The sequence below is a fragment of the Ambystoma mexicanum genome, chromosome 13 (assembly GCF_040938575.1).
Source record: "Ambystoma mexicanum isolate Mex_15411 chromosome 13, UKY_AmexF1_1, whole genome shotgun sequence".
In the NCBI taxonomy this organism is placed as follows: domain Eukaryota; kingdom Metazoa; phylum Chordata; class Amphibia; order Caudata; family Ambystomatidae; genus Ambystoma; species Ambystoma mexicanum.
The window spans coordinates 36,495,379-36,522,445 of NC_090938.1; the positions used below are offsets into that span (position 1 = coordinate 36,495,379).

The 27,067-nt window shown below is 53.1% G+C and overlaps 1 protein-coding gene across 2 annotated transcripts in view; it reads right to left on the reverse strand.

Moving 5' to 3' along the window:
• The window catches only part of PIK3C2B (phosphatidylinositol-4-phosphate 3-kinase catalytic subunit type 2 beta), a 497,568-nt gene that overhangs the window by 100,776 nt on the left and 369,725 nt on the right, over window positions 1-27,067 (reverse strand). For both annotated transcript variants that reach the window (XM_069633113.1, XM_069633114.1), the window contains exons 16-22: window positions 12,410-12,598; window positions 12,210-12,303; window positions 11,700-11,794; window positions 9,971-10,151; window positions 9,282-9,389; window positions 3,357-3,449; window positions 2,131-2,260 (exon numbers count right to left, since the gene is read on the reverse strand). In XM_069633113.1, coding sequence (XP_069489214.1) covers window positions 2,131-2,260; window positions 3,357-3,449; window positions 9,282-9,389; window positions 9,971-10,151; window positions 11,700-11,794; window positions 12,210-12,303; window positions 12,410-12,598 — 890 coding nt within the window. The remainder of the gene's footprint in view (window positions 1-2,130; window positions 2,261-3,356; window positions 3,450-9,281; window positions 9,390-9,970; window positions 10,152-11,699; window positions 11,795-12,209; window positions 12,304-12,409; window positions 12,599-27,067) is intronic.

Genomic DNA, 27,067 nt, shown 5'->3' on the forward strand with positions numbered 1-27,067 from the left:
GGTCACTCACAGGGACACTCAGGAATGGACAGCCCACCATCCCCGCAAAGATCATTACGGTCACTCACAGAGAGACCCAGGGATAGACAGTCCTCAATCCCTATACAACGCAGACACTCATAAAACAGGGGTAGATGCCTGCTCAGTACCCCAAGTCCCTGATACTCGCTGCACTCCTAGAACGAGATGGCTGGGGACCACCCTCAAGCTCATTTCCTCATGTTGTTCACCTCACCTGCCCCTGGAAGCGTAAACAGCAGAAGATGCAATCCACCTGTCCAACCCGACCCCCAGACTCCTTTTGAGACTCACGTCACCTGCAGGTGGTTAAGAAGCATCAGAAAAAATGTCCAAGCCGACCTCCTTGCCTCCTTCGGATACCTCAACCATGCCTAGTAGGGAGGCAGTGGAAGAGGACCAGCTTCGTGTCCAACCCCCTCTCCCTCCTGTGGATAATGACACTCATTTTGTCCACGCCCGGTCGAGAAGCAGTGGACGATGACCATCCTTGTGTCCAACGTCCTCACCCCCTTGCTCTCTAGTGACACTCACCTCGCTCTCGCCCAGTAGAGAAGCAGCGGAAGATGACAGTGCTTGGGTCCGACCTCCTCACCCCCTTTGCTCCCTAATGACACTCACCTCGCCCAGTAGAGAAGCAGTGGACGATGACCATCCTTGTGTCCAACCTCCTCACCCCCTTGCTCCCTAGTGGCACTCACCTCGCCCAGTAGAGAAGCAGCGGAAGATGACCATCCTTGTGTCCAACGTCCTCACCCCTTTGCTCTCTAGTGACACTCACCTCGCTCTCGCCCAGTAGAGAAGCAGCTGAAGATGACAGTGCTTGGGTCCGACCTCCTCACCCCATTTGCTCCCTAATGACACTCACCTCGCCCAGTAGAGAAGCAGTGGACGATGACCATCCTTGTGTCCAACCTCCTCACCCCCTTGCTCCCTAGTGACACTCACCTCACCCAGTAGAGAAGCAGCAGAAGATGACAGTCCTTGTGTCCAACCGCCTCACCCCCTTTGCTCTCTAGTGACACTCACCTCGCCCAGTAGAGAAGCAGCGGAGGATGACAGTCCTTGTGTCCAACCACCTCACCCCCTTTGCTCCCTAGTGACACTCACCTCGCCCAGTAGAGAAGCAGCGGAAGATGACCATCCTTGTGTCCAACTTCCTCACCCCCTTGCTCCCTAGTGACACTCACCTCACCCTCGCCCAGTAGAGAAGCAGCGGAAGAAGACCATCCTTGTGTCCAACGTCCTCACCCTCTTGCTCCCTAGTGACACTCACCTCACCCTCGCCCAGTAGAGAAGCAGCGGAAGAAGACCATCCTTGTGTCCAACGTCCTCACCCCCTTTGCTCCCTAGTGACACTCACCTCGCCCAGTAGAGAAGCAGCAGAAGAAGACCATCCTTGTGTCCAACCTCCTCACCCTCTTTGCTCCCTAGTGACACTCACCTCGCCCAGTAGAGAAGCAGCGGAAGATGGCCGTCCTTTTGTCCAACCTCCTCACCCTCTTTGCTCCCTAGTGATACTCACCTCGCCCAGTAGAGAAGCAGCGGAAGATGACCGTCCTTTTGTCCAACCTCCTCACCCCCTTGCTCCCTAGTGACACTCACCTCGCCCAGTAGAGAAGCAGCGGAAGATGACTGTCCTTGCGTCCAACCTCCTCACCCTCTTTGCTCCCTATTGACACTCACCTCGCCCTCACCCAGTAGAGAAGCAGCGGAAGATGACCGTCCTTGTGTCCAACCTCCTCACCCCCTTGCTCCCTAGTGACACTCACCTCGCCCTCGCCCAGTAGAGAAGCAGTGGAAGATGACCGTCCTTGTGTCCAACCTCCTCACCCCCTTGCTCCCTAGTGACACTCACCTCACCCAGTAGAGAAGCAGCGGAAGATGACCGTCCTTGTGTGCAACCTCCTCACCCCCTTGCTCCCTAGTGACACTCACCTCGCCCTCGCCCAGTAGAGCAGTAGAGAAGCAGCGCAAGATGACCGTCCTTGTGTCCAACCTCCTCACCCCCTTGCTCCCTAGTGACACTCACCTCACCCAGTAGAGAAGCAGCGGAAGATGACCGTCCTTGTGTGCAACCTCCTCACCCCCTTGCTCCCTAGTGACACTCACCTCGCCCTCGCCCAGTAGAGAAGCAGCGGAAGATGACCATCCTCATGTCCAAGCCCTCTTGGATCCAGATTTTGTTCATGATGCGAATCATCTGCAGGGTCAGCATGTCCTGGCGGAGGTCATCGCCACACTGGAAGAAACAGAAGAGGGATGTGAACACAGAGTCTGGCGTCATCATTCGAGATACTCATGAAAGCACAATGGATCATTCTCACCACAGCTATCCTTTCTGAGTACGTTTGTCCAATAATGGATGCCACAGGGCTTCCTAAAAAACAGTGCCTCTGTACAACAAGCTTTGCACCAACATCGCCACCCACCAAATCATGTGTTGTACCCTAGCCCAGAGCCAGATCTCCCCCAGCATCAAGATCCCGAGAGACTAGAACCTCAAAAGCCATGTCGTTGTGTCACCTATTCCTCACGCACCAAGGCATTCTCAGGAAAACCTCAGCACGGACAATCCCTGAGTGCACTGAACCGAAAACTCTTCATCTGGATCCTCCAGTTAGGCTGGGAGTGTGGAAGTTTAACCCTTTTATGTCCAAGGAACACACTCGCCCAGGTCGTTCCACACCATAGTTACTTATTCTGTTCCCCTCCAGATGTTTCCTTCACCATTTGACTATGCTGGCTAAGGATCATGGAGGTGAAGTCCAAAACATCTGGAGGAAAACATTATGGGTAAATATTCTTCACACCATAGACAAAGATCTCTTAATCAGAAAATAACTACAAACCTCTCTTTTCTGAATCCTGCACCTATATGGACCACTCTTCCTAACCACATAGCTCCTTGAGGCGAATTGGCATCCATAGCTCAAGTCCATTATTCGTTCATCCCTTATGAAACCATTATATCTACTGTGTGCTCCAGATCAGCCTTTTCCTTGGCGACTCATTGTATTAACAATGCTTTAGAAAAGATCAAAGTTAGTTTCAACACATCTTTTCTAAGCACAAAAGTACCCTCAGAGGCGGAGAGCCAGTCTGAAGGTAACAGTTCGGGTGGGACACAGGGAATGAATTGGTCTCAAGATCTTTTCATCCTTCAGAAGAGTAATGTAATTTGTCTTGTACAGCGCCCTTCTGCCACCCACAAGGAGCGCCAAGTGAATGAGGGTTGGTTGCGTTACTCTATAAAGGTGTCTAGGGACCTTGGAAGAGGATTGAAGTGCTACTTGAGTGCAGTGATGATTATTTCGCAGCAAGCAGAGTTGATTTACCTTAAATATGACCTTGATGTTCTCTCCTAGAGGGTCCACATTCTGGAAGGACAGCTTGAGGGGGACTGCGTTGGAGTTAAAGTACGAACAATCCTGTCAAGGGAAGATCCAGAGAAAGAAATTGAGCAGTGACGTAAGGACAATGATTAAGGCAGAGGGACACTAGGCAGAGGAAGTAACGGGAGCTAAAAACGGGGATTAAGAAAGAGCAGCTGTGCAGAGAACCAAGGGCTCAGAGGAGAGGAGCAGGATTGCCAGAAGAGGATACTAGCAACAAAAACAGGGAGCAACATTGGCACAGAGCGCAGGAGCAACATAGCCGCAGAGCAGGGGGGGCAACATAGCCACAGAGCAGGGGGGGAGTAAGAGACCCCGGAGCGGGGGGGGGGGGGGGGCAACATAGCTGCAGAGTAGGGAGGGAGCAACATAGCCGCAGAGCAGGGGGGAGCAACATAGCCACAGAGCAGGGGGGGAGCGACATAGTCACAGAGCAGGGGGGGGGCAACATAGCCACAGAGCAGGGGGGGGGCAACATAGCCACAGAGCAGGGGGGGCAACATAGCCACAGAGCAGGGGGGCAACATAGCCACAGAGCAGGAGGGGAGCAACATAGCCACAGAGCAGGAGGGGGGAGGAGCAACATAGCCACAGAGCAGGGGAGGAGCAACATAGCCACAGAGCAGGGGAGGAGCAACATAGCCACAGAGCAGGGGAGGAGCAACATAGCCACAGAGCAGGGGAGGAGCAACATAGCCACAGAGCGGGGAGGGGCAACATAGCCACAGAGCGGGGAGGGGCAACATAGCCACAGAGCAGGGGGGTCAACATAGCCACAGAGCAGGGGGGGCAACATAGCCACAGAGCAGGAGGGGAGCAACATAGCCACAGAGCAGGAGGGGAGCAACATAGCCACAGAGCAGGAGGGGAGCAACATAGCCACAGAGCAGGGGGGTGAGCAACATAGCCACAGAGCAGGGGGGGGGGTGAGCAACATAGCCACAGAGCACGGGGGGAGCAACATAGCCACAGAGCAGGGGGGGGAGCAACATAGCCGCAGAGCAGGGGGGGAGCAACATAGCCGCAGAGCAGGGGGGGGAGCAACATAGCAGCAGAGCAGGGGGGGGAGCAACATAGCAGCAGAGCAGGGGGGGGAGCAACATAGCAGCAGAGCAGGGGGGGGAGCAACATAGCAGCAGAGCAGGGGGGGGAGCAACATAGCCGTAGAGCAGCGGGAGGGGCAACATAGCCGTAGAGCAGGGGGGGGGGCAACATAGCCACAGAGCAGGGGGGGGAGCAACATAGCAGCAGAGCAGGGGGGGGAGCAACATAGCAGCAGAGCAGGGGGGGGAGCAACATAGCAGCAGAGCAGGGGGGGGAGCAACATAGCCGTAGAGCAGCGGGAGGGGCAACATAGCCGTAGAGCAGGGGGGGGGGCAACATAGCCACAGAGCAGGGGGGGTGAGCAACATAGCCACATTGTAGGGGGAGGGGATCAACATAGTGAGGAATTCGACCATCCGCGCTGTGGGTGTACGCTCACCTGGGCTTTTTAAAATTTTTTATATGAAACTGAATGAGGGTATGTCCACCTCTGGAATACGTGTGGGGCTGATCTGCACACATTTCCCTATGCTCATCGCACGACATACACATAGACATGTGTACTGTGGGTGGGCATAGCCTAAAGGCGCAGTCCCCCCAGTCACATTTAGTTGTAATGTATGTGAGGGATTCAACCATACGAACGGCAGGAGTGTGCTCACCTGGGCTTTTTTTTGTTTATTTAAAAAGAATAAATGATGGGAGAACAACCTCTGAAAATATGTGGGGCCATTCCTGCACATATTTTCCACGCTCACTGCACAGCAAAAAATGGTCTTGTACTCTGGGAGGACAGTTTAGCAGCGCCGCCCTTCCCGGTCATGTGTAGTTGACACACGATAGCCGCGGGTTCATCAAAAGCCTTTGGCCGAAGGGCAGCCTTATTAGAATTTCAAGGCCCCATGGATTTGCATCTCCATTGTCAAACCTTGCTGGTGGCAGCAAATACTGAAGAATGTTAATTAGCAGGCCTCAGGAAAGGCCTGGGTGCAGGAAGTGACAATGGAGACCAGACGCCAACACCTCTTTGTAATGCAATGTGTCAACTTGGTACTAACACCCCTCGTTGATATGAAAGGGCAGTGAATGTCCAGTCTAAAATGACTCCTTTCAGAGCAGGCAAGTATGCAAATTGTAGGAGACAATGTTGTGTTCAAGCGCCGCATAGGGCTCAGTTAATTAGAGAGACACTTTGACGTACAGCAGACAGGAAGTTGGGCGGGACTTGGAAGTATATGTTGTCATCCTTCCCCCGTCTGTTGCCAAGCGCCCTGGTTCGGACCTGAAGCATCACTGAAGATTGTTGGTGGGCACCCAGGATTGGTTCACTTAAGATAGGCTTGGCCTACACCAATCCCTGCGCCCCATTTGCCTTTAAAAGAGGGCTGAGCCCCTCACTGATCAGATCATCTGAAGACTTCACAAGGAGTAAGGACGACTCATTTGGACCCGAGCTGAAGGTACACTCTACCTTACATCTTCCACCAGTGAAGGACGGCCAGAAGTTCCAAAAGGGAAGCAATATCCCTCCTCTAAACATCTCCCATGGAACAGAGGGAGATACCGGACTCAGAGGGCCCGTCCAGCAGCTCCATAACCAGTACCCAGCCAGTACACAGCGTGCCCTGCTAGGTTCTGACAGCAAGCTTCCTAGGTGCGAAGTGCCGGAGAGTCTCAGGACAAAGGACAAGGCCGTTGCATGCCAACCCCCTCCTGAGCTTTGGCCCGTCTGCCTTGAAAGGACACGAGCACTGTGAAGAAGCTAAGAGGAGTGCCACACAAGCATCATCCAGTGTCCATCTTTTTAAGGACAATTTCGAGAGTCGAGTCTTTGAACCACATCCGGCTGCACCGCTAACTGTTGTCACGCCGCAGTTACCAGATCCGCTCGAGGCGCCTCGACCAGCATACCAAATCCGCCAACCAGCACAGAGGCAACGATTCGAGGCCCCGTGCCGGACAGCCTGCAGACGTCCGTAAGAGCCTTGCTTGCCGAACTGCCTGGCACCTGGTACCCGGTCTCCTGCCACTAAACTCTGTCTGACGAGCTGCAAAGCGCCCTGGAACCACCTAGGCGCTGTCAAGCACCAAGAACTTCTTGAGCACCAACTACATTGTGGTTCTGCCCCTCTGGTCCTGCCCCTACAGACAGTTACGACCCTTTGCCCCTTTGGTGCTGGGACCAAAATAACCTTTAACAGTAATACTGATTGCTTTACCAACTACCCTCCTGTCAGTATCCAGAGTGCATCCCTTTCCTTCATGAAACTGTCTATCCTCTGTGTTCCTTTACAGTGTGGGTTGTAATTGTAGTGTGCTAGAACCGTCTGTTCTAGTAATAATAAAAGTAGATATTTGTATACAACCTTGACTGGACAGTTCCTTGTATCATTGGGTAATAATTCTATTTTCACTGTGTTGCAACTAACCAACAATCCACGACCTTGCAGAGATCAGCCTGCCGGTCCGTCCACGTTACCAAAAATTGGACAAGGTCGTCTTATAATTTCCTTGTATTCCAATCTGTTTGGATCCCTTCTGGTGTACTAGAGGTGTGGGGCTGATTGATGGTTTAGAAACCGACATTCATCCCTGGACCACTGCTGCCCCAGAAGTCTATTCGTCGCAATGTGACACACAGGAGTAGATCAAGATATCTCAAAAGGGGGAGGGTAAAACCTCCCCCTTGCCATGGCCAGCCTAATTAAATAACACAGACTACATGGATCCGCCCTATCCTTTGTTGGCCCTGCAGAAATGGTGGCAGCAATTAAGCATAATTAGCATACCAAAAGAGTATACTTCAAACAGGCCCACATAGGCCTATCAGCAGAGGCTAACAAAAGACAGGAACCCCAAACACCTTTGATATGCATCTGTTTTAACTTGAAACCAGCTCTTGCCTCTTAGTATCAATGACAATGAGCTGTTATGTCTGGTACATGTGTTTCCAGTAGGCAACCCCTCCACAGAAGGACACCATTCAGAGGTGTGTGTGTGTGTGATTTGATGGAGACAGTCTGTCACGAAACCTTCAAGGGAGACTTGGCACTTTAACCGGGGACCCCTGAGAGCTCAATTAACCAAAGAGACCCTTTGATCCACAACAGACAGGAAGATTGAGTAGTACATGTTTTCACCCCTTTACCTGTCCTGTTGCAAAGCACTCCGGTTATGACTTCGGACATAACAGATGATTGTTGGTGGGGACTCATGATTGGTTCATTAAGGTAGGCTTAGCCTACACCAATCACTGGGTGCCCATTTGGCTTTAAAAGAGGGCAGAGCCCCTCTTTTGACAGATTATCTGAAGACTTTGAAAGGAGTAACAATTAGAACTGCTTTGGACCCTGGCTGAAGGTACAGTCTGCCTTGCTGCATCTGCCAGTGAAGGAAGGCCAGGATTTCCAAGAGGGAAGCAAGATCCCTCCCCTAAACATCTCCCAGGGAACAGAGGGAGATCCTGAATCCAGAGGACCCTCTAGCAGCTCCAGAACCACCGGTACCCAGCCACCACACAGCCAGCTTGTCCTGCTTGGCTCTGCCAGCAAGCTTCCTAGTTGGGAAGTGCCAGAGAGTCTCTGAACCAAACCCAGGACAAGGTCGGTGCCTGCAACTCCCTCCTCAACTTTGGACCATCCACCTTAAAAGGAAGACACGAGCCCAGTGAAGAAGCTGGGAGTATATCAACAGGCATCAACCAGCATCTGCCGTAAGGACATTTTCGAGCCAGTCAAGCCCCTCGAGCTGCAAACGACTGCACCCCAGACTGTTGTCACGCCGCAGTCGCAAACATCGTCCAAGACCCCTCAACCAGTTCTTCAGACCCGCCACTCAGCACTGAGACGATTCCCGACCCTGAGCCACTTTGTAGGCGAGCCTGCAGCCATCCGTCCAGTCTCGCTCACCGAACTGACTGCCGCCCGATACCTGCAACTGTTTCCCCATCTTGAAGTTGTCGAAGACCAAGAACCTCTACAAGCACACGGTACATTGTGGTTCTGTCCCCCAGGTCCTTCTCCGAAGCACCCTAGTGAAATTGTACGACCAATTTCTCCCTTTGTGCTGTAACCAAGTACCCTTGAACTATTGCGATTAATTACTTTACTGGTTACCCTCCTGTCTAGTATCCAGAGTGCATCCCTTTTCCTTCTTTGAAACTGTCTGTCCTCTGCATTCCTTTACAGGGTGGGTTGTACTTTGTAGTGTTGCTAGAACTGTCTGTTGTAGTAATAAAGTAAATATTTGTATACAACCTTGACTGGACACTCCCTTTTATCATTGGGTAATCACTAACATAGCGGGGGAGCACAACAGCCGCAGAGCGCAGGAGCAACACAGCTGCAGAGCGGGAGCACGTAGCTGCATAACCACAGAGCAGGATGCATGGAGCAACAGGGCCGCAGAATTGGCGGGGGCATGGGTGCAGAATGGAGTAGGAATAAGGCTGCAGAATGGGGGAGCAACCAGCGCACAAAGCTTGGGAGAACCTGGAGCACAGAAGGTGGGATCAACAGGGCCACAGGTCATGCGAGCAACCATTGCACAGTGTGGGAGCCACCTTGACTCAGAGGGCAGGAGCAAAAGGGTCACAGAGTGTGGGAGAGGCTTACGAGATACTTTCTATGCAAGAAGAATGATATGTTGCAATTACTATGCATTTCTCACACCATTTGCCCCAGTACAGGCATCTCTGGGGGTTCCCCACTGAGGTCACTGGTTTTCATTCCAGTTTCCCCCAGTCACTGTATACCCAGTGGTGCCTCTTTGGGAGAACCTGGTGGCCAGTCTTCATGTAGGCTTGTTGGCAGCCCCTGTACGCACCCGTGGAATGATGCCTTTCACCAGCAGGCTGGGGCTGAGGGGCAGGCGGCAGGAACCGTTGACGTTGAAGAAGTGCTCCACATCATCTAGGCCATCCCGGAGGATTGTCTGCAAAGAAAATGCACAGGTGCGCGTCACCAATCAGTTCCATGGAAATCGACCCCTCTCCCCATCAAGCCCTTGCACTTCCCCTCCAATTCTCCCTCCTCCAATAAACATAATGCACATGTCGCTCTGTATTAGGAGCAGAACTTAGTTGGCATCTCTATAAAAAGCTGATCACAGATACGTGCATAGAGTTTGCCACCATTTGTATGGCATTTTGGCAAGTGCATTGTTTGCTAACCTCAGTTCCAACTCGTATTCTAGGAGTAGAGCCTAAATCCTATGTTATACTCAGCAGAACACCCCCACCTCCCCTGCACCCGGAACTCTGCCTTTTCAACCTTACCTCACATTTCTCCTGGAGCGCACGATCTTGCTCCTGAGTCTACTCCAAGGAGTGGCATTCCCAGACGACTTCTCTCTGGATGAGCAGTACTCCACTCTCCTTTTAAAGAGCATTACTCCTCCAAGCCTACCCATGTATCAATAGCACTACCCCTCTGTCCTTGGCTTCATGGGCAGTAGTAGGTCGCTCTCCCATCTCCCAGTCAGCAACTATAGGAAAAATGATGTATACAACCAACCTGACGTGAAGAAGGAGAGGCTTCCCGAACCTTCTGAGCCAACTTGGACAAGCAGTTGACAAGCCAACACTGCCGGTCAAACTCTTCACGAAGACCTTTCCCGCAACAGCAGAGCAAGGCAGCCAGGAGGTATTGGTACCGAATGCTGAACTGGGAGTCCTTCAAGCCGTCCTTGAGTAACCTAGAGAAAGAGTGAATGGAAGAAGTTAAATCAAGGCCTCAGAGATCGCACCCAAGGCCCCATCATCTAACACAAACTAAAGGTGACAGAGCAGCGACTGGACAGGATCTCCATGAGATCTCCACCCTGATGCATTGAAGACCCAATCTTCTAACACGAACTAGAGGTGACAGAGCAGCGACTGGACAGGACCTCCATGAGATCTCCAACCTGATGCATCGAAGACCCAATCATCTAACACGAACTAAAGGCGACAGAGCAGCGACTGGACAGGACCTCCATGAGATCTCCACCCTGATGCACTGAAGACCCCATCATCCAACATGAACTAAAGGTGGCAGAGCAGCGACTGGACAGGACGTCCCTGAGATCTCCACCCTGATGCATTGAAGACCCCATCATCCAACATGAACCAAAGGTGGCAGAGCAGCAACTGGACAGGGCCTCCATTGAAGACTTCATTATCCAAGATAAACTAAGGGCGAAAGAGCAGGGACTGGACAGGGCCTCAGTGAGATTGCCACCCTGATGCATTGCATAGCCGATCATCCATTTAACATGAACTAAAGGTGAAAGAGCAGGGACTGGACAGGGCCACAGTGAGGTCTTCACCTGATGCATTGCGTAGCCGATCATCCATCTAACATGAACTAAAGGTGAAAGAGCGGGGACTGGACAGGGCCTCCGTGAGATCGCCACTCTGATGCATTACATAGCCGATCATCCATCTAACATGAAGTAAAGGTGAAAGAGCAGGGACTGGACAGGGCCTCCGTGAGATCTCCACCTGATGCATTGCGTAGCCGATCATCCATCTAACATGAACTAAAGGTGACTGAGCAGGGCACTATAATCCCAGATGACAATGAGGATGGAAATCTAGTGGTCCTTGGCCTTGTCTCACTCCCCCATACTATCGACTGTCTGGACGCCTCGGCACTGGGGCAACAGATTATGTGTAGAGTAGCCACACAGTGAACAACTTTAACTACATGTCACTGAGTCCAAAAACAAGGCCAAGGACTGATGCCACCATATGAAAAAGTCATTATGGAAGGGCAAAGCTTCAACCTGTGTAGAGAGGTGAACTTATTCCAAACAGCATCAAGGCCAACGATTACGGGACTGAGCCAGGTCAAGACTAGCACCGAGGACAGAGAAGAAGAGAGTTAATCGGATGATCAGTTACACGTCAACCAAGGTGGTCTTGGGAGAGTAAGAGCAGGAGACATAACTTGGCACCAATGAAACGGCCAAGATGTCCATTACTATGAATCACCGGAAAGTCGCGAATGTGATCGTCCCCTAAGCTACTCCTCCGGGTAAGAACTCCTTAGAGGTCATCGAGCAGATCGACAGAGAGACCCAACCTGGCCATCAGAGATACTTCAACCCTGGGTTCAAGGAATAGGGAAACTAAACAACAACAAGTGTGCCATAACCAAAGGGAAAGAATGCAAAATGCTGGAGACGAAGGTGGACCCAAGCTTGTCCGATGAGTGAAAAGCATGCCCGTCCAGGAACGGACGTTCAGGGCGCGGTCCTTACCAGAAGAAGTAGTGCGTGATCCGCAGGTCACAGATGGCGCGTTTCATCAGGAAGCGGACCAGGGGGCTGTCCAGGTAACATTCGTACTTCAAAGCCTGAGGGATGAGAGAACATATTGCAAACAGTCCAATAGGGTGAGTGAGCGAGTTAGAGCATCATCAGAAGCACAATGAGGGAAATAAGAGGAGGGTATAGGAGAACACGTCAGTGAGGGTTAGGCGAGACATGAAGGGAGTAAAAAGCAGCAGAGGGAAACGAGCACGAGTATGCTACAGGGAAGGGCAAAACCAGAGGGCAGGCGAGACAACAAAAAAACGAACAATTTGATTGAATAGGAGCTGTCGAGGAGTGACAGATTAGTTGTTAAGATTGGTACATTGAAGAAGAGATATGTGATGGAGTGGTTTGAAAGCAGGAGCGAGAGACAGATAGGGAATGAGAGAGGGGGAGAGGGAGGGAGAGAGACTGCGAATGGGAGTGAGGGGCAGGGGGTAGAGCGCAGAGACGCACCTGTACGAGCTGCGGCAGGTAGTCCAGGAGCTCGGCGTCGGATATAGTATCTATCCACTGCACAGCTGTGCGCCGCACCTCCTGGTCTGGGAATCTGCGCAGAAGGAGGGAATCACAAAGCAAGCGTTCAGCGCGCATCTACACACACACGCAAGCGCACGCGCAGCGCAAAACTGCACCCAGGCGCGACCGTCACTTACGTGGCGTGCAGCAGGCCCAGGGCATCCTGGTGGTTCATGTGCGTCCATTGGTTCAGCAGGGCATAGATGTCGGGCAGACAGGCCCATTCCCAGCTGGGGGCGCTCGCCAGCACCAGAGGCAGGGAGCTGGTGTCAGAGTGGCAGTAATGGCGCTTTTCCCACAGACGCTTGCGATCTAAATCGGTGACCCTGGGTCACCAAGAGTCAGAGAAAGAGGCTGTCAGTGGCCATGTCCCCAGCAGCAGCGTCACATGGCATAGAAACAAACCGTTTGCAGTGGCAACGAACACATGAAGTCTGCGAGCCATTTCAAGGGACCCTCTACCCCAGACCAGCATTCCTATTTTCAGCTTTTGCCCTCTTCACGGTGGTCTCCGCCGCTGGCAAAGGGCTGTGGTGCTGTGGTATCTCTAGGCTAGCATGTCAGACTCTGCTCTATGATGGCTGTGGAATCTCTAGGCTAGCATGTCAGACTCGGCTCTATGATGGCTGTGGAATCTCTAGGCTAGCATGTCAGACTCTGCTCTATGATGGCTGTGGAATCTCTAGGCTAGCATGTCACACTCTGCTCTATGATGGCTGAGGAATCTCTAGGCTAGAATGTCAGACTCGGCTCTATGATGGCTGTGGAATCTCTAGGCTAGCATGTCAGACTCGGCTCTATGATGGCTGTGGAATCTCTAGGCTAGCATGTCAGACTCTGCTCTATGATGGCTGTGGAATCTCTAGGCTAGCATGTCACACTCGGCTCTATGATGGCTGAGGAATCTCTAGGCTAGCATGTCAGACTCGGCTCTATGATGGCTGTGGTATCTCTAGGCTAGCATGTCACACTCTGCTCTATGATGGCTGAGGAATCTCTAGGCTAGCATGTCAGACTCGGCTCTATGATGGCTGTGGTATCTCTAGGCTAGCATGTCACACTCTGCTCTATGATGGCTGAGGAATCTCTAGGCTAGCATGTCAGACTCTGCTCTATGATGGCTGTGGTATCTCTAGGCTAGCATGTCACACTCTGCTCTATGATGGCTGAGGAATCTCTAGGCTAGCATGTCAGACTCGGCTCTATGATGGCTGTGGTATCTCTAGGCTAGCATGTCAGACTCCGCTCCATAATGGCTGTGGTATCTCTAGACTAGCATGTCAGACTCTGCTCTATGATGGCTGTGATGCGATAGAATCTCTAGGCTAGCATATAAGACTCCGCTCTATGATGGCTGTGGTGCTGTGGAATCTCTAGGCTAGCATGTCAGACTCGGCTCTATGATGGCTGTGGTATCTCTAGACTAGCATGTCAGACTCTGCTCTATGATGGCTGTGATGCGATAGAATCTCTAGGCTAGCATATAAGACTCCGCTCTATGATGGCTGTGGTATCTCTAGGCTAGCATGTCACACTCTGCTCTATGATGGCTGAGGAATCTCTAGGCTAGCATGTAAGACTCGGCTCTATGATGGCTGTGGTGCTGTGGAATCTCTAGGCTAGCATGTCAGACTCCGCTCTATGATGGCTGTGGTATCTCTAAACTCTGCTCTATGATGGCTGTGATGCGATAGAATCTCTAGGCTAGCATATAAGACTCCGCTCTATGATGGCTGTGGTATCTCTAGGCTAGCATGTCACACTCTGCTCTATGATGGCTGAGGAATCTCTAGGCTAGCATGTCAGACTCGGCTCTATGATGGCTGTGGAATCTCTAGGCTAGCATGTCAGACTCCGCTCTATGATGGCTGAGGAATCTCTAGGCTAGCATGTCAGACTCCGCTCTATGATGGCTGTGGTGCTGTGGAATCTCTAGGCTAGCATGTCAGACTCCGCTCTATGATGGCTGTGGTATCTCTAGACTAGCATGTCAGACTCTGCTCTATGAAGGCTGTGGTATCTCTAGGCTAGGATGTCAGACTCCGCTCTATGATGGCTGCGGTATCTCTAGACTAGCATGTCAGACTCTGCTCTATGATGGCTGTGCTGTCTCTAGGCTAGGATGTCAGACTCCGCTCTATGATGGCTGTGATGCGATAGAATCTCTAGGCTAGCATATACGACTCGGCTCTATGATGGCTGTGGTATCTCTAGACTAGCATGTCAGACTCTGCTCTATGATGGCTGTGGTATCTCTAGGCTAGCATGTCAGACTCCGCTCTATGATGGCTGTGGTATCTCTAGACTAGCATGTCAGACTCTGCTCTATGATGGCTGTGGTATCTCTAGGCTAGGATGTCAGACTCCGCTCTATGATGGCTGCGGTATCTCTAGACTAGCATGTCAGACTCTGCTCTATGATGGCTGTGCTATCTCTAGGCTAGGATGTCAGACTCCGCTCTATGATGGCTGTGGAATCTCTAGGCTAGCATGTCAGACTCCGCTCTATGATGGCTGTGGAATCTCTAGGCTAGCATGTCAGACTCTGCTCTATGATGGCTGTGGTATCTCTAGGCTAGCATGTCAGATGCCGCTCTATGATGGCTGTGGAATCTCTAGGCTAGCATGTCAGACTCTGCTCTATGATGGCTGTGGAATCTCTAGGCTAGCATGTCAGACTCCGCTCCATAATGGCTGTGAAATCTCTAGGCTAGCATGTCAGACTCGGCTCTAGGATGGCTGTGGTATCTCTAGGCTAGCATGTCAGACTCTGCTCTATGATGACTGTGGTATCTCTAGGCTAGAATGTCAGACTCTGCTCTATGATGGCTGTGGAATCTCTAGGCTAGCATGTCACACTCGGCTCTATGATGGCTGTGGTATCTCTAGGCTAGCATGTCAGACTCGGCTTTATGATGGGTGTGGAATCTCTAGGCTAGCATGTCAGACTCCGCTCCATGATGGCTGTGGAATCTCTAGGCTAGCATGTCAGATGCCGCTCCATGATGGCTGTGGAATCTCTAGGCTAGGATGTCAGACTCCGCTCTATGATGGCTGTGGAATCTCTAGGCTAGCATGTCAGACTCTGCTCTATGATGGCTGTGGAATCTCTAGGCTAGAATGTCAGACTCCGCTCTATGATGGCTGTGAAATCTCTAGGCTAGGATGTCCGACTACGCTCTATGATGGCTGTGGAATCTCTAGGCTAGCATGTCAGACTCCGCTCTATGATGGCTGTGGTGCTGTGGAATCTCTAGGCTAGCATGTCAGACTCTGCTCTATGATACCTGTGGTATCTCTAGGCTAGAATGTCAGACTCCGCTCTATGATGGCTGTGGAATCTCTAGGCTAGCATGTCAGACTCTGCTCTATGATGGCTGTGGAATCTCTAGGCTAGAATGTCAGACTCCGCTCTATGATGGCTGTGAAATCTCTAGGCTAGGATGTCAGACTCCGCTCTATGATGGCTGTGGAATCTCTAGGCTAGCATGTCAGACTCTGCTCTATGATGGCTGTGGAATCTCTAGGCTAGAATGTCAGACTCCGCTCTATGATGGCTGTGAAATCTCTAGGCTAGAATGTCAGACTCAGCTCTATGATGGCTGTGGAATCTCTAGGCTAGCATGTCAGACTCCGCTCTATGATGGCTGAGGAATCTCTAGGCTAGCATGTCAGACTCCGCTCCATAATGGCTCTGGAATCTCTAGGCTGGCATGTCAGACTCGGCTCTATGATGGCTGTGGTGCTGTGGTATCTCTAGGCTAGCATGTCAGACTCGGCTCTATGATGGCTGTGGAATCTCTAGGCTAGAATGTCAGACTCCGCTCTATGATGGCTGTGGAATCTCTAGGCTAGGATGTCAGACTACGCTCTATGATGGCTGTGGAATCTCTAGGCTAGGATGTCAGACTCCGCTCTATGATGGCTGTGGAATCTCTAGGCTAGCATGTCAGACTCTGCTCTATGATACCTGTGGTATCTCTAGGCTAGCATGTCAGACTCCGCTCTATGATGGCTGAGGAATCTCTAGGCTAGCATGTCAGACTCCGCTCCATAATGGCTCTGGAATCTCTAGGCTGGCATGTCAGACTCGGCTCTATGATGGCTGTGGTGCTGTGGAATCTCTAGGCTAGCATGTCAGACTCCGCTCCATAATGGCTCTGGAATCTCTAGGCTAGCATGTCAGACTCAGCTCTATGATGGCTGTGGAATCTCTAGGCTAGCATGTCAGACTCCGCTCTATGATGGCTGTGGAATCTCTAGGCTAGCATGTCAGACTCGGCTCTATGATGGCTGTGGAATCTCTAGGCTAGCATGTCAGACTCTGCTCTATGATGGCTGTGGAATCTCTAGGCTAGCATGTCAGACTCTGCTCTATAATGGCTGTGGTATCTCTAGGCTAGCATGTCAGATGCCGCTCTATGATGGCTGTGGAATCTCTAGGCTAGCATGTCAGACTCTTCTCTATGATGGCTGTGGAATCTCTAGGCTAGCATGTCAGACTCTGCTCTATGATGGCTGTGGTATCTCTAGGCTAGCATGTCAGATGCCGCTCTATGATGGCTGTGGTATCTCTAGGCTAGCATGTCAGACTCAGCTCTATGATGGCTGTGGAATCTCTAGGCTAGCATGTCAGACTCCGCTCTATGATGGCTGAGGAATCTCTAGGCTAGCATGTCAGACTCCGCTCCATAATGGCTCTGGAATCTCTAGGCTGGCATGTCAGACTCGGCTCTATGATGGCTGTGGTGCTGTGGAATCTCTAGGCTAGCATGTCAGACTCCGCTCCATAATGGCTGTGGAATCTCTAGGCTAGCATGTCAGACTCCGCTCCATGATGGCTGTGGTATCTCTAGGCTAGCATGTCAGACTCCGCTCCATGATGGCTGTGGAATCTCTAGGCTAGCATGTCAGACTCCGCTCCATGATGGCTGTGGAATCTCTAGGCTAGCATGTCAGACTCAGCTCTATGATGGCTGTGGAATCTCTAGGCTAGCATGTCAGACTCAGCCCTATGATGGCTGTGGAATCTCTAGGCTAGCATGTCAGACTCTGCTCTATGATGGCTGTGGAATCTCTAGGCTAGCATGTCAGACTCAGCTCTATGATGGCTGTGGTATCTCTAGGCTAGCATGTCAGATGCCGCTCTATGATGGCTGTGGTATCTCTAGGCTAGCATGTCAGACTCCGCTCCATAATGGCTGTGGAATCTCTAGGCTAGCATGTCAGACTCAGCTCTATGATGGCTGTGGTATCTCTAGGCTAGCATGTCAGATGCCGCTCTATGATGGCTGTGGTATCTCTAGGCTAGCATGTCAGACTCAGCTCTATGATGGCTGTGGAATCTCTAGGCTAGCATGTCAGACTCCGCTCTATGATGGCTGAGGAATCTCTAGGCTAGCATGTCAGACTCCGCTCCATAATGGCTCTGGAATCTCTAGGCTGGCATGTCAGACTCGGCTCTATGATGGCTGTGGTGCTGTGGAATCTCTAGGCTAGCATGTCAGACTCCGCTCTATGATGGCTGTGGAATCTCTAGGCTGGCATGTCAGACTCCGCTCTATGATGGCTGTGGAATCTCTAGGCTAGCATGTCAGACTCCGCTCCATAATGGCTCTGGAATCTCTAGGCTAGCATGTCAGACTCAGCTCTATGATGGCTGTGGTATCTCTAGGCTAGCATGTCAGATGCCGCTCTATGATGGCTGTGGTATCTCTAGGCTAGCATGTCAGACTCAGCTCTATGATGGCTGTGGAATCTCTAGGCTAGCATGTCAGACTCCGCTCTATGATGGCTGAGGAATCTCTAGGCTAGCATGTCAGACTCCGCTCCATAATGGCTCTGGAATCTCTAGGCTAGCATGTCAGACTCCGCTCTATGATGGCTGTGGAATCTCTAGGCTAGCATGTCAGACTCAGCCCTATGATGATAGCGACCAGTATGCATTTTATTCTAAAGACTACACTTCACAGAATGCCTTGCACCCAGCTTTAGCTCTACCCATGCATACCAAAGGCGGGTGGGGGACAGATCACACCTGTGGCAGGCAGGTGCTGTCACTTGATCACACCCAAGGCGTGTGATGAGTCAGCTTTAATGTCTCGGCTTACTTCATTCCAGCGCCATGCTCCAGTCCAGCGCCTGTTGCCACACCCGTTCCGGTTTCATCTTCTGCAGTATTTACTAGTTCGTGTTCTACTTCCCGATTCCCTACCTTGCTGCACCTGTTCCCCAGGTTCTCCCTTTGCCCCTCGCCCGCTCCAGTGCTAGCAGACCTGCAGTGTGTGCTTGTGCTTAGATTTGCACTGTTTTGCTTCTATGTTCCGTTGCGGGGGGCAGGAGTAGTGTTGGGCTTGCTCGTGTGCCCTGCTCCCTTCTTTACCTAGGTTGGCAGTAGGAAGGGCCTGGTTTATTCCCTGGCTCCTTCTCTCTGCTCCTTTCTTTTCCGGGCCTGCGAGGATTAGGTGTTGGGCTTATGTCGGAGTTTTCCTTTTTAATAGTGAATAGGGTTTGGTGTACAAGTGTTATGCATTGCTACAAAAGAAAAGGTAACTAAAGTGAGCAACCAAGGGCTGTAAACCCCGTGGGGTTGCATTCTTAGTGATGAGGGAGAGGCGGGAAGACGCACTTAAGGGGGTGAGAATACAGATGGCGAGGAACAAAAAAGAGATGAAGAACGAGAAGGAGACTACACAGAAACAAGAGAGTAGAGCTATGCAAGGACAAAGGAGTGGACACATTTAAAGACAACAGACACAATGGAAAGTGTAGACAGCCTGGCATGGAGGGCCGGAGGAAGACAAATAGAGTTAAAGGCAGCCCTGATATGAAAAGGGGAGCAGGTGGGAGGACGAAAAGTAGCAATGACACTGGTCAAAAAAGTCACTGTGGGAACAAGGGACTAAGTTCCAGAAAAGAGGGAATTTTACAGCTATTGTAGTGTTCGTAGCGAGTTTACCAGGCCGGAAGCAAAGTGGTGCTGGAATGGGAAAGAAAATCATGGTTATGAGCCGCAGAAGAAGGTGAACAAAGGTTGGAAGAGAAAAAATAAGATGGGGAGTGGAGAGTCATGGGAAATCGGCGCAGGGAAGAATGTTCTGTCTGCACGAGTTAAGGTAAAGAGTGGGATCATGACTTCAGAGCGTGAGGACAGTCGGTGTGAGGAATTACACCATTCGAACGGTGGTTCACTATTAAATTGAATGATGGTAGATCAACCTCTGAAAAATGTGTGGGGCTAATCCGCACACATTTTCCTATTCTCACCGCACGACAAACTCATAGACCTGTGTACTCTGGGTGGACACAGCTTACAGGCTGTCTGGTCGCAGTACTGACAAAAGAGACAGGAAAACCCCAACACCTTTGATATGCATCTGCGTCAACCTGAAGCCAGCCCCCACCCCTCAGTGTCAAGGGCAGTGAAGCGTCATGTAGGCAACCCCTGCAGGGAGACACCATTCAGAGTATAGGAGAATGTGATTTGATGGAGACAGAAAGTCTGGTCTCACCAGATCTTCAAGGGAAACCTGCCACTTTAATCAGGAACCACAGAGCTCAATCAACCAGAGATGCCCTTTGAACCACAAAAGACAAGAAGATGGCTGGCACTTAGTAGCACATGTTTTTACCACTTTACCTTTCCTGTTGCAAAGCATTCTGTTTATGACCTCACGCATAACATAAGATTGCTGGTGGGGACCCAGTATTGGTTCATTAAGGTAGGATTAACCTACACCAATCACTGGGGCCCCTTTGTCTTTAAAAGAGGGTTGAGCCCCTCTTTTGACAGATAATATGAAGACTTTGCAAGGAGTAGCAAGAAGAACTAATTTGAACCCTGGCTGAAAGTACAGTTTGCCTTAAAGCTTCTGCCATTTAAGGAAGGGCAGGACCTCTAAAGAGGGAAGCCAGATCCCTTCCCTAAACATCTCCCAGGGAACAGAGGGAGATACTGATTCCAGAGCCAGCAGCTCCAAGGTGAAGGTGTACCTATCAAGAGGATATCGCCATATCAAAGTCATCATCGGTGGAGGAGTACCCATCAAGAGGATATCGCCATATCAAAGTCATCATCGGTGAAGGCGTACCCATCAAGAGGATGTCGCCATATCAAAGTCATCATCGGTGGAGGAGTACCCATCAAGAGGATATCGCCATATCAAAGTCATCATCGGTGGAGGAGTACCCATCAAGAGGATATCGCCATACCGAAGTCGTCATGAGGATGGAGGAGTACCCATCAAGAGGATATCGCCATATCAAAGTCGTCATGAGGATGTAGGAGTACCAGTCAAGAGGATATCCCCATTCCCTAAGTCGTCACGAGGGTGGAGGCATACCCATCAAGAGGTTATCACCAAGCCGAAGTCGTCAGGAGGGTGGGCGGTCAACGCTCCTGAGCGGGATATAGCCACACCTGAAGTCATCATGAGGGTGGAGGGCTTACGTCCCTGAGCAGGATATCGCCACGCCTGAAGTCATCATGAATAAATACTATACATCATGAGGGTGGAGGGACTACGCCCCTCAGCAGAAGGAACAAGTTACTTACCTGTAACTGTTGTTCTCCAGCATGGGTCTGGCATGGATTCACATGCTCATGAATATTCCCCGTCGTCAGGCTGGGAATCCTCGGTAAAGAAAAAACCAGTATCAGTTTCGTTTCTGATCTGTCTTTCGTAGTAATAACCAATCACTGGTCTCTGCGTCATACTGACCACAGCCAATGACTGCCCTCTACCTAAGCACCTCCTCCGGCAGCCATCTTCAGATTTGGAAGCACGTGAAGTGGCAGTATGACCAAGTGAAGAGCCGCAGAGGGGTAGGCGGGAGGGTTCGCATGTGAATCCATGCCAGACCCATGCTGGAGAACAACAGTTACAGGTAAGTAACTTGTTCCTTCTCCAGCATGGGGTCTGGCATGGATTCACATGCTCATGAATAAAGAATACATAGCAGTACACACATGCACAACCACGGGAGGTGGCAAAGGCTCAACATTAAGCATCACATTAACTCAACATTAAGCATCTTACCTCCTCACCAGGCTCACCTCAGGCGAACAGGTTGCGCAGCACTGCTTGGCCGACCCTGGACTCCTCCCTGGAATCCCGGTCGACGCAGTAGAATTTCGTGAAGGTGTGCGTCGACCTCCACGTAGCAGCCCTGCATATGTCCAGCAGGGGCACACCAGATAGGAACGCCGTGGTAGCTGCGATCGCTCTGGTGGAATGGGCTCTCGGACGGCCAGGCAGCGGTCGGTTTGCCAACCGGTGACAGTACATGATACAGCCGGAGAGCCATCTGGAGATGGAAGCCTTCGAGAGAGCCTTCCCCTGATTGACAGGTCCAAAGTTCACAAAGAGTTGTGACGTCTTCCGAAAACCCTTCGTGCGGTCCACGTAGAACTTCAGCGCTCTAGCTACATCCAGCGAGTGCAAAGTCCTCTCAGCCGGCGACGAAGGCGACGGGAAGAACACAGGTAACACCAAGGGTTCGTTGAGATGGAAGTCCGACGGTACCTTGGGCATGAAGGAGGGGTGCGTCCTGAGCACTACCCTCGTGTCGTGGAAAGTCAAGTACGGGGCCTTGCAGGAAAGGGCCTGGATCTCTCCCACTCGTCGTGCGGAGGTGATGGCCACAAGAAAAGCTGTTTTCCACGATAGAAACTTCAACGGGGCTGAGTGCAGAGGCTCGAACGGAGGTCCCATGAGCTTGGTCAGCACCACGTTGAGCTCCCACGCCGGGGCCGGAGCCTTCACCGGCGGGAACGATCTGAACATTCCCTTCATGAACTCTTTCACCAGACGATGAGACCACAAGGACGTCCGCCCCGTGGTTCTGGTGTATCGGGAGATCGCAGCAAGATGAATCTTGATGGACGCGTGTGCCAGACCAGCCTTGGCCAGCGTCAGCAGGTACGGCAGTACTTGGGGAGCCGTAATCCGTAGAGGGTTAATCTTCTGTGCGTGGCACCAGACAGAGAACCTCTTCCATTTGTGTCCGTAGCATTTAAGAGTCGAGGACGCCCTGGCCTTTGCAAGAACCTCTCTGCAATCGGCCGGTATGTCGTATCCTCCAAACTCTAGCGCTGCAGGAGCCAGGCCTGCAAGTTCAGCGACTTCGGGTCGTGGTGGAGGATGGCGCCTCCTACCCTGGAGAGTAGATCCGCGTCCGCCGGCAGCTTGATCGGCGGGGACGCTGACAAGTCCAGAAGGTCCGGGAACCATATCTGCCTCGGCCACGCAGGTGCGACGAGGATCATCCTGCACCGTGACCTCTTGAGCTGGTTGACGAGCCGGATTAGCAGAGGCAAAGGAGGGAACGCGTAGAGGAACAGGCCCTCCCAGGGGAACGAGAAAGCATCGCCCATGCTCCTCGCCTGGGGAAACCTGCTGGCGAACCTCCGGCACTTGGTGTTCGTCGCCGTCGCGAACAGGTCGATCTGGGGTGTGCCCCACCGTCGGAAGAGGCGATCCACCAGATCCTGCCGTAGTTCCCACTCGTGGCACGAGCGCAGCTCCCTGCTGAGTGAGTCGGCGATGGTGTTTTTTATCCCTGCCAGATGAAACGGCACCAGAAAAATCCCTTGGGCGACGGCCCAGTGCCACAGGTCCTGCGCCTCCTTGGACAGCGCTGGGGACCTGGTTCCGCCCTGTTTCCTGATGTAAAACATGGTGGTGGTGTTGTCGGTGAAGATCCTCACCACCTTGCCCTTGAGGGACGGAAGGAAGGACCTGAGGGCCCAAAACACTGCACGGAGCTCCAGGACGTTGATATGCAGGGACCTCTCCGTCGGGAGCCAGAGTCCCCTTGCGTGCAGATTTTCGGTGTGCGCTCCCCACCCTTCCAGGGAGGCATCCGTGGTCACAGTCTCCTGGTGGTCTGGGGTCTGGAAGTCCATGCCCGCCGTCAGATGCGCGCGGGTGCCCCACCACCGTATCGCTCGTCGGAAACTCTCGTCGAGCTTGATCCTTTCCTCGAAGCTGCCCGTCGTCTGGATCCAGCGCGCATCCAGGAATTCTTGCAACGGGCGCATCCGGAGCCTGCACATGGGAATGAGGTAGATGCAGGAAGACATCATCCCGAGGAGGGACTTGATGGACCTCACTTTGGCCGCGTCGGCCACCAACATCCGTTGCACCTTGCCCAAGATGGTCCTGGTCCTCTCCTCCGACGGGGAGGCCAGAAGAGACACTGTGTCGAGCCTCGCTCCCAGAAACAGTGCGACTTGCGCGGGCACCAGGTGGGATTTGGCGTAGTTCACGGAGAATCCCAGGTCCGTGAGGAGTTGGATGGTCCTTGCCGTGTGGACCACGGCGAGCTCCCTCGTCTTGGCGCGGATGAGCCAGTCGTCCAGGTAGGGGTAGACGTGAATCCCCTCGCGGCGCAGCTGCGCCGCCACCGGTGCGAGGCACTTGGTGAATACCCTGGGTGCCGACCGTAGTCCGAAGGGAAGGGCTTTGAACTGGTAATGACGCCCTTGGACCACGAATCTGAGGAATTTTCGGTGCCCCTTTAGGATGGGAATGTGGAAGTAGGCATCCTCCAAATCCAACGACGATAGGAAGTCTCCTTCCTCCAGCTGACCCAGGACGTGCTGGAGGGTGACCATCCGGAACTTCTGCGCCTTGATGAACTTGTTCAGACGTCGCAGGTCTAGAATGGGGCGCCATCCTCCCGTCGTCTTCTTCACGAGGAAGTATCTCGAGTAGACTCCGGAGCCCCGAAGCCTCTTTGGGACGAGTTCGATGGCGCCCTTTCTGAGCATCGCCTTTACCTCCAGGAGAAGTTGAGGGACGTGAAGTTCTTTCCTGGCCACGGGGGGGACGCGCGGGCACCTTCTTTGAAACTCGAGCGTGTGGCCCCGGGCCAGGGCGTCCAGCACCCAACGGTCGGTGGAGATGGACTCCCACGCGCTGACGAAGCCCGCCAGCCGGCCTCCCACCGGGGTGCTTCGGTGGGGGCCCGACCCCACGGCCGGTTCAATCCTGCTTGGATGCGGCCTTGCCGCCTTGACCTCCTTGGCGACGACGGCGGGGTCCGCTAGACTTGCCTCGTCCTCTGTAGGCCTCTTGCGCCGACGAGCGGGCCGCTTGACGGTAGGAAGCGAAACCGCCGCCGGAACCTTTGGAGGCGCCCTTGCCTCCGCCGCTCCGAAAGGGCGTCCGTCGTTGCTGCAGGACTCCAAGGGCCCGGGCCGTCTCAGTATCCGCCTTGATGGCCTGAAGGGAATCGTCCACTGTCTTGCCAAACAGGTTGTTCCCGTCGAAGGGCATGTCCAGGACTCTGGTCTGGACGTCCTGCCGGAAGTCCGTAGCTTTGAGCCATCCACGACGTCGAAGGCAAACGCCGTTGCCCAGCTGGCGGAACCCAGTGTCGGCGATGTCCGTCGCCACGGTGATGGCGTGGTCCGAGGCCACCTCACCTTCCTGCAGGATCTCCAGGGCCTCCGCCCTCTTGTCGTCCGGCAGAAAATCCAGCAGGGGAGCTATCTTGTACCAGAGCTCCCTGTCGTAGCGGGCCACGATAGCCAAGGCGTTGGCCGCTTTAATCGTCGTCGCTGCCGACGAGATGACTCTACGCCCCATAGCATCCAATTTCTTTCCCTCGCCGTCCGGCGGGGAAGTCGATGTGGAGGCCGCACCCCCCCCGCTTTCTTCCTGGCTGCCGCGGAGACGACGGAATCCGGGGTAGGCTGCGCCCGGAGGCATAGGGGGGCCGTGTCAGGGACCCGGTACTTCTTCTCGTACCGGTCTCTTCTAGCTGGCGTCGTGGAAGGGTTCTTGAGGAGGGAAAGGCCCTCATCCCAAATGTCGTCCAACAGAGGCACTGCGAGGACCGTCTTCCTCTTGGCCTCGCGCCGCTGATAAAGGAAGCCTTCCTTTTTCTTCTCCTCAGGGCAGAGTTGGAAAAGCTCGGAAGCCCTGGAGATCATGGAGTGGAACGATCCGATCTCGTCGGGCAGAGAAGCCCTGGTGGGAGGCGACGACGGAATATCCTCGTCGTATGCCTCGTCGTCCGTACCCGTCGCTGCCGTGTCAGTCCCCGTATCATCCCCTCGGGTGGACGGGGAGGAGGGCTGGACGGGGCGCGACGGTTGAAAAGGAGGTGGTGGATGGATCCTTCTTTTCTTGGTAGGGGGAACACCAGAAGGTCCCGGTTCTGGATCCCCCGACGGGAGAGGTTCCTCCGTCGGTAACGGTAGCCTCGTCCTTATCTCGGAGCATAAGGACTGTATGGCCAACAAAATGGCCGCCGAGTTGTCTTGCGGCGCTGGCAGAGGGGAATCCGACGGGCGAGCAGGGGCCCCGTCGGTATCCTCGACGATGTCGTCGTCGTCACCTGCGTCGGGGTCCATTCCGACGGGCTGGCCTTGTTCCACGCCTAAGCCGTGGCTTAAGACCTCGATCAGCTCCTCTTCTGAGGTTGAGGCCGAATCTACGACGACGCCCTGCCCCCCCTTCTTCTTCCCCACGGAGGGTTTCACGGGGGTCCTATCGATGGGCACAAAAGAAGACTCCCTCCGAGGAGGCAGGGAGATTCTGGGCCCTGAGGTCGCCACCACTGGTGCAGCCTCCACAGGCTGAGCCAGGGCAGCCGCGACCGTTTCGATAGAGGGCTTGGTCGGATGGATCAAGGCCTTACCACCTTAGGTGCGCTCACCGCCTTATCCTTGAGGGAGGGGGCACTGCCACGCTCCTCCTCTGCCTTAGAGCTCGACCGGGGCCTCTCCAGGAGCTTCGCCGGGTGCTCGGCCTTCCTCTTACCCGACCCAGAGCGTTGGCTCGTGGTTGATGGTGCCGGGGAGGGTGCGCCCTGCCTGGCGCCCGTAGAGCCCGACCGTTCGGCGCTCCCGGTGCCAGCGGACTCGCGGTGCTTGGCCTTATGTTGGGCCCCCGTCGCCGGGGCGCCCTCAAAGGTCTTAGAAGACCGCTCGGATTTCTTCTTCTTCTCGCCAGACGGGCTCTTACCCTCCAGCCAGTTGGCGAGACGTTGATGACGGTCCTTCATGGTCCGTTCCGACATGTTGCCGCAAAACGCACGGTCCTTCTCCACGTGCGTTTTGTCCTCATGAAGGCAGTAAAGGCAGAAAGAGTGTTCGTCCTCCTTAAAGACGTTCTGCAGCTGGCATCCAGGGCAGACCCTGAACAGCTTTCCGGGCGTCGAGCTTCCCTTCTCCTGGGCCATCTCCGAGACCGGGCCTGAGAAGCTTCTGGAGTCCTCCGAAGTGTAGCTCGACGAAATCTTCACCCTTGAGGGGCACAGACGAATCCGACACGGGTCCCCGTTGATCGGATGTAGGATCGGTGGAGCTTGAGGCTCTTTTGACCGAAAGAATCGAAGTTTTTTGTGAAAAAGCGCGAAAAAATAGCACTAACGCTCGAGAGCAATAGCACGAGGATCCCAACACATGAATGTGCGGTAAAAATCTGAAGATGGCTGCCGGAGGAGGTGCTTAGGTAGAGGGCAGTCATTGGCTGTGGTCAGTATGACGCAGAGACCAGTGATTGGTTATTACTACGAAAGACAGATCAGAAACGAAACTGATACTGGTTTTTTCTTTACCGAGGATTCCCAGCCTGACGACGGGGAATATTCATGAGCATGTGAATCCATGCCAGACCCCATGCTGGAGAATATCTAAACACCTGAAGTCACCATGACGGTGGAGGGTCTATGCCCCTCTGCGAGATATCGCCACACCTGAATGAGGGTGGAGGGCCTACGCCCCTCAGTGGGATATCGCCACACCTGAAGTCATCATGAGGGTGGAGGGTCTACGCCCCTCA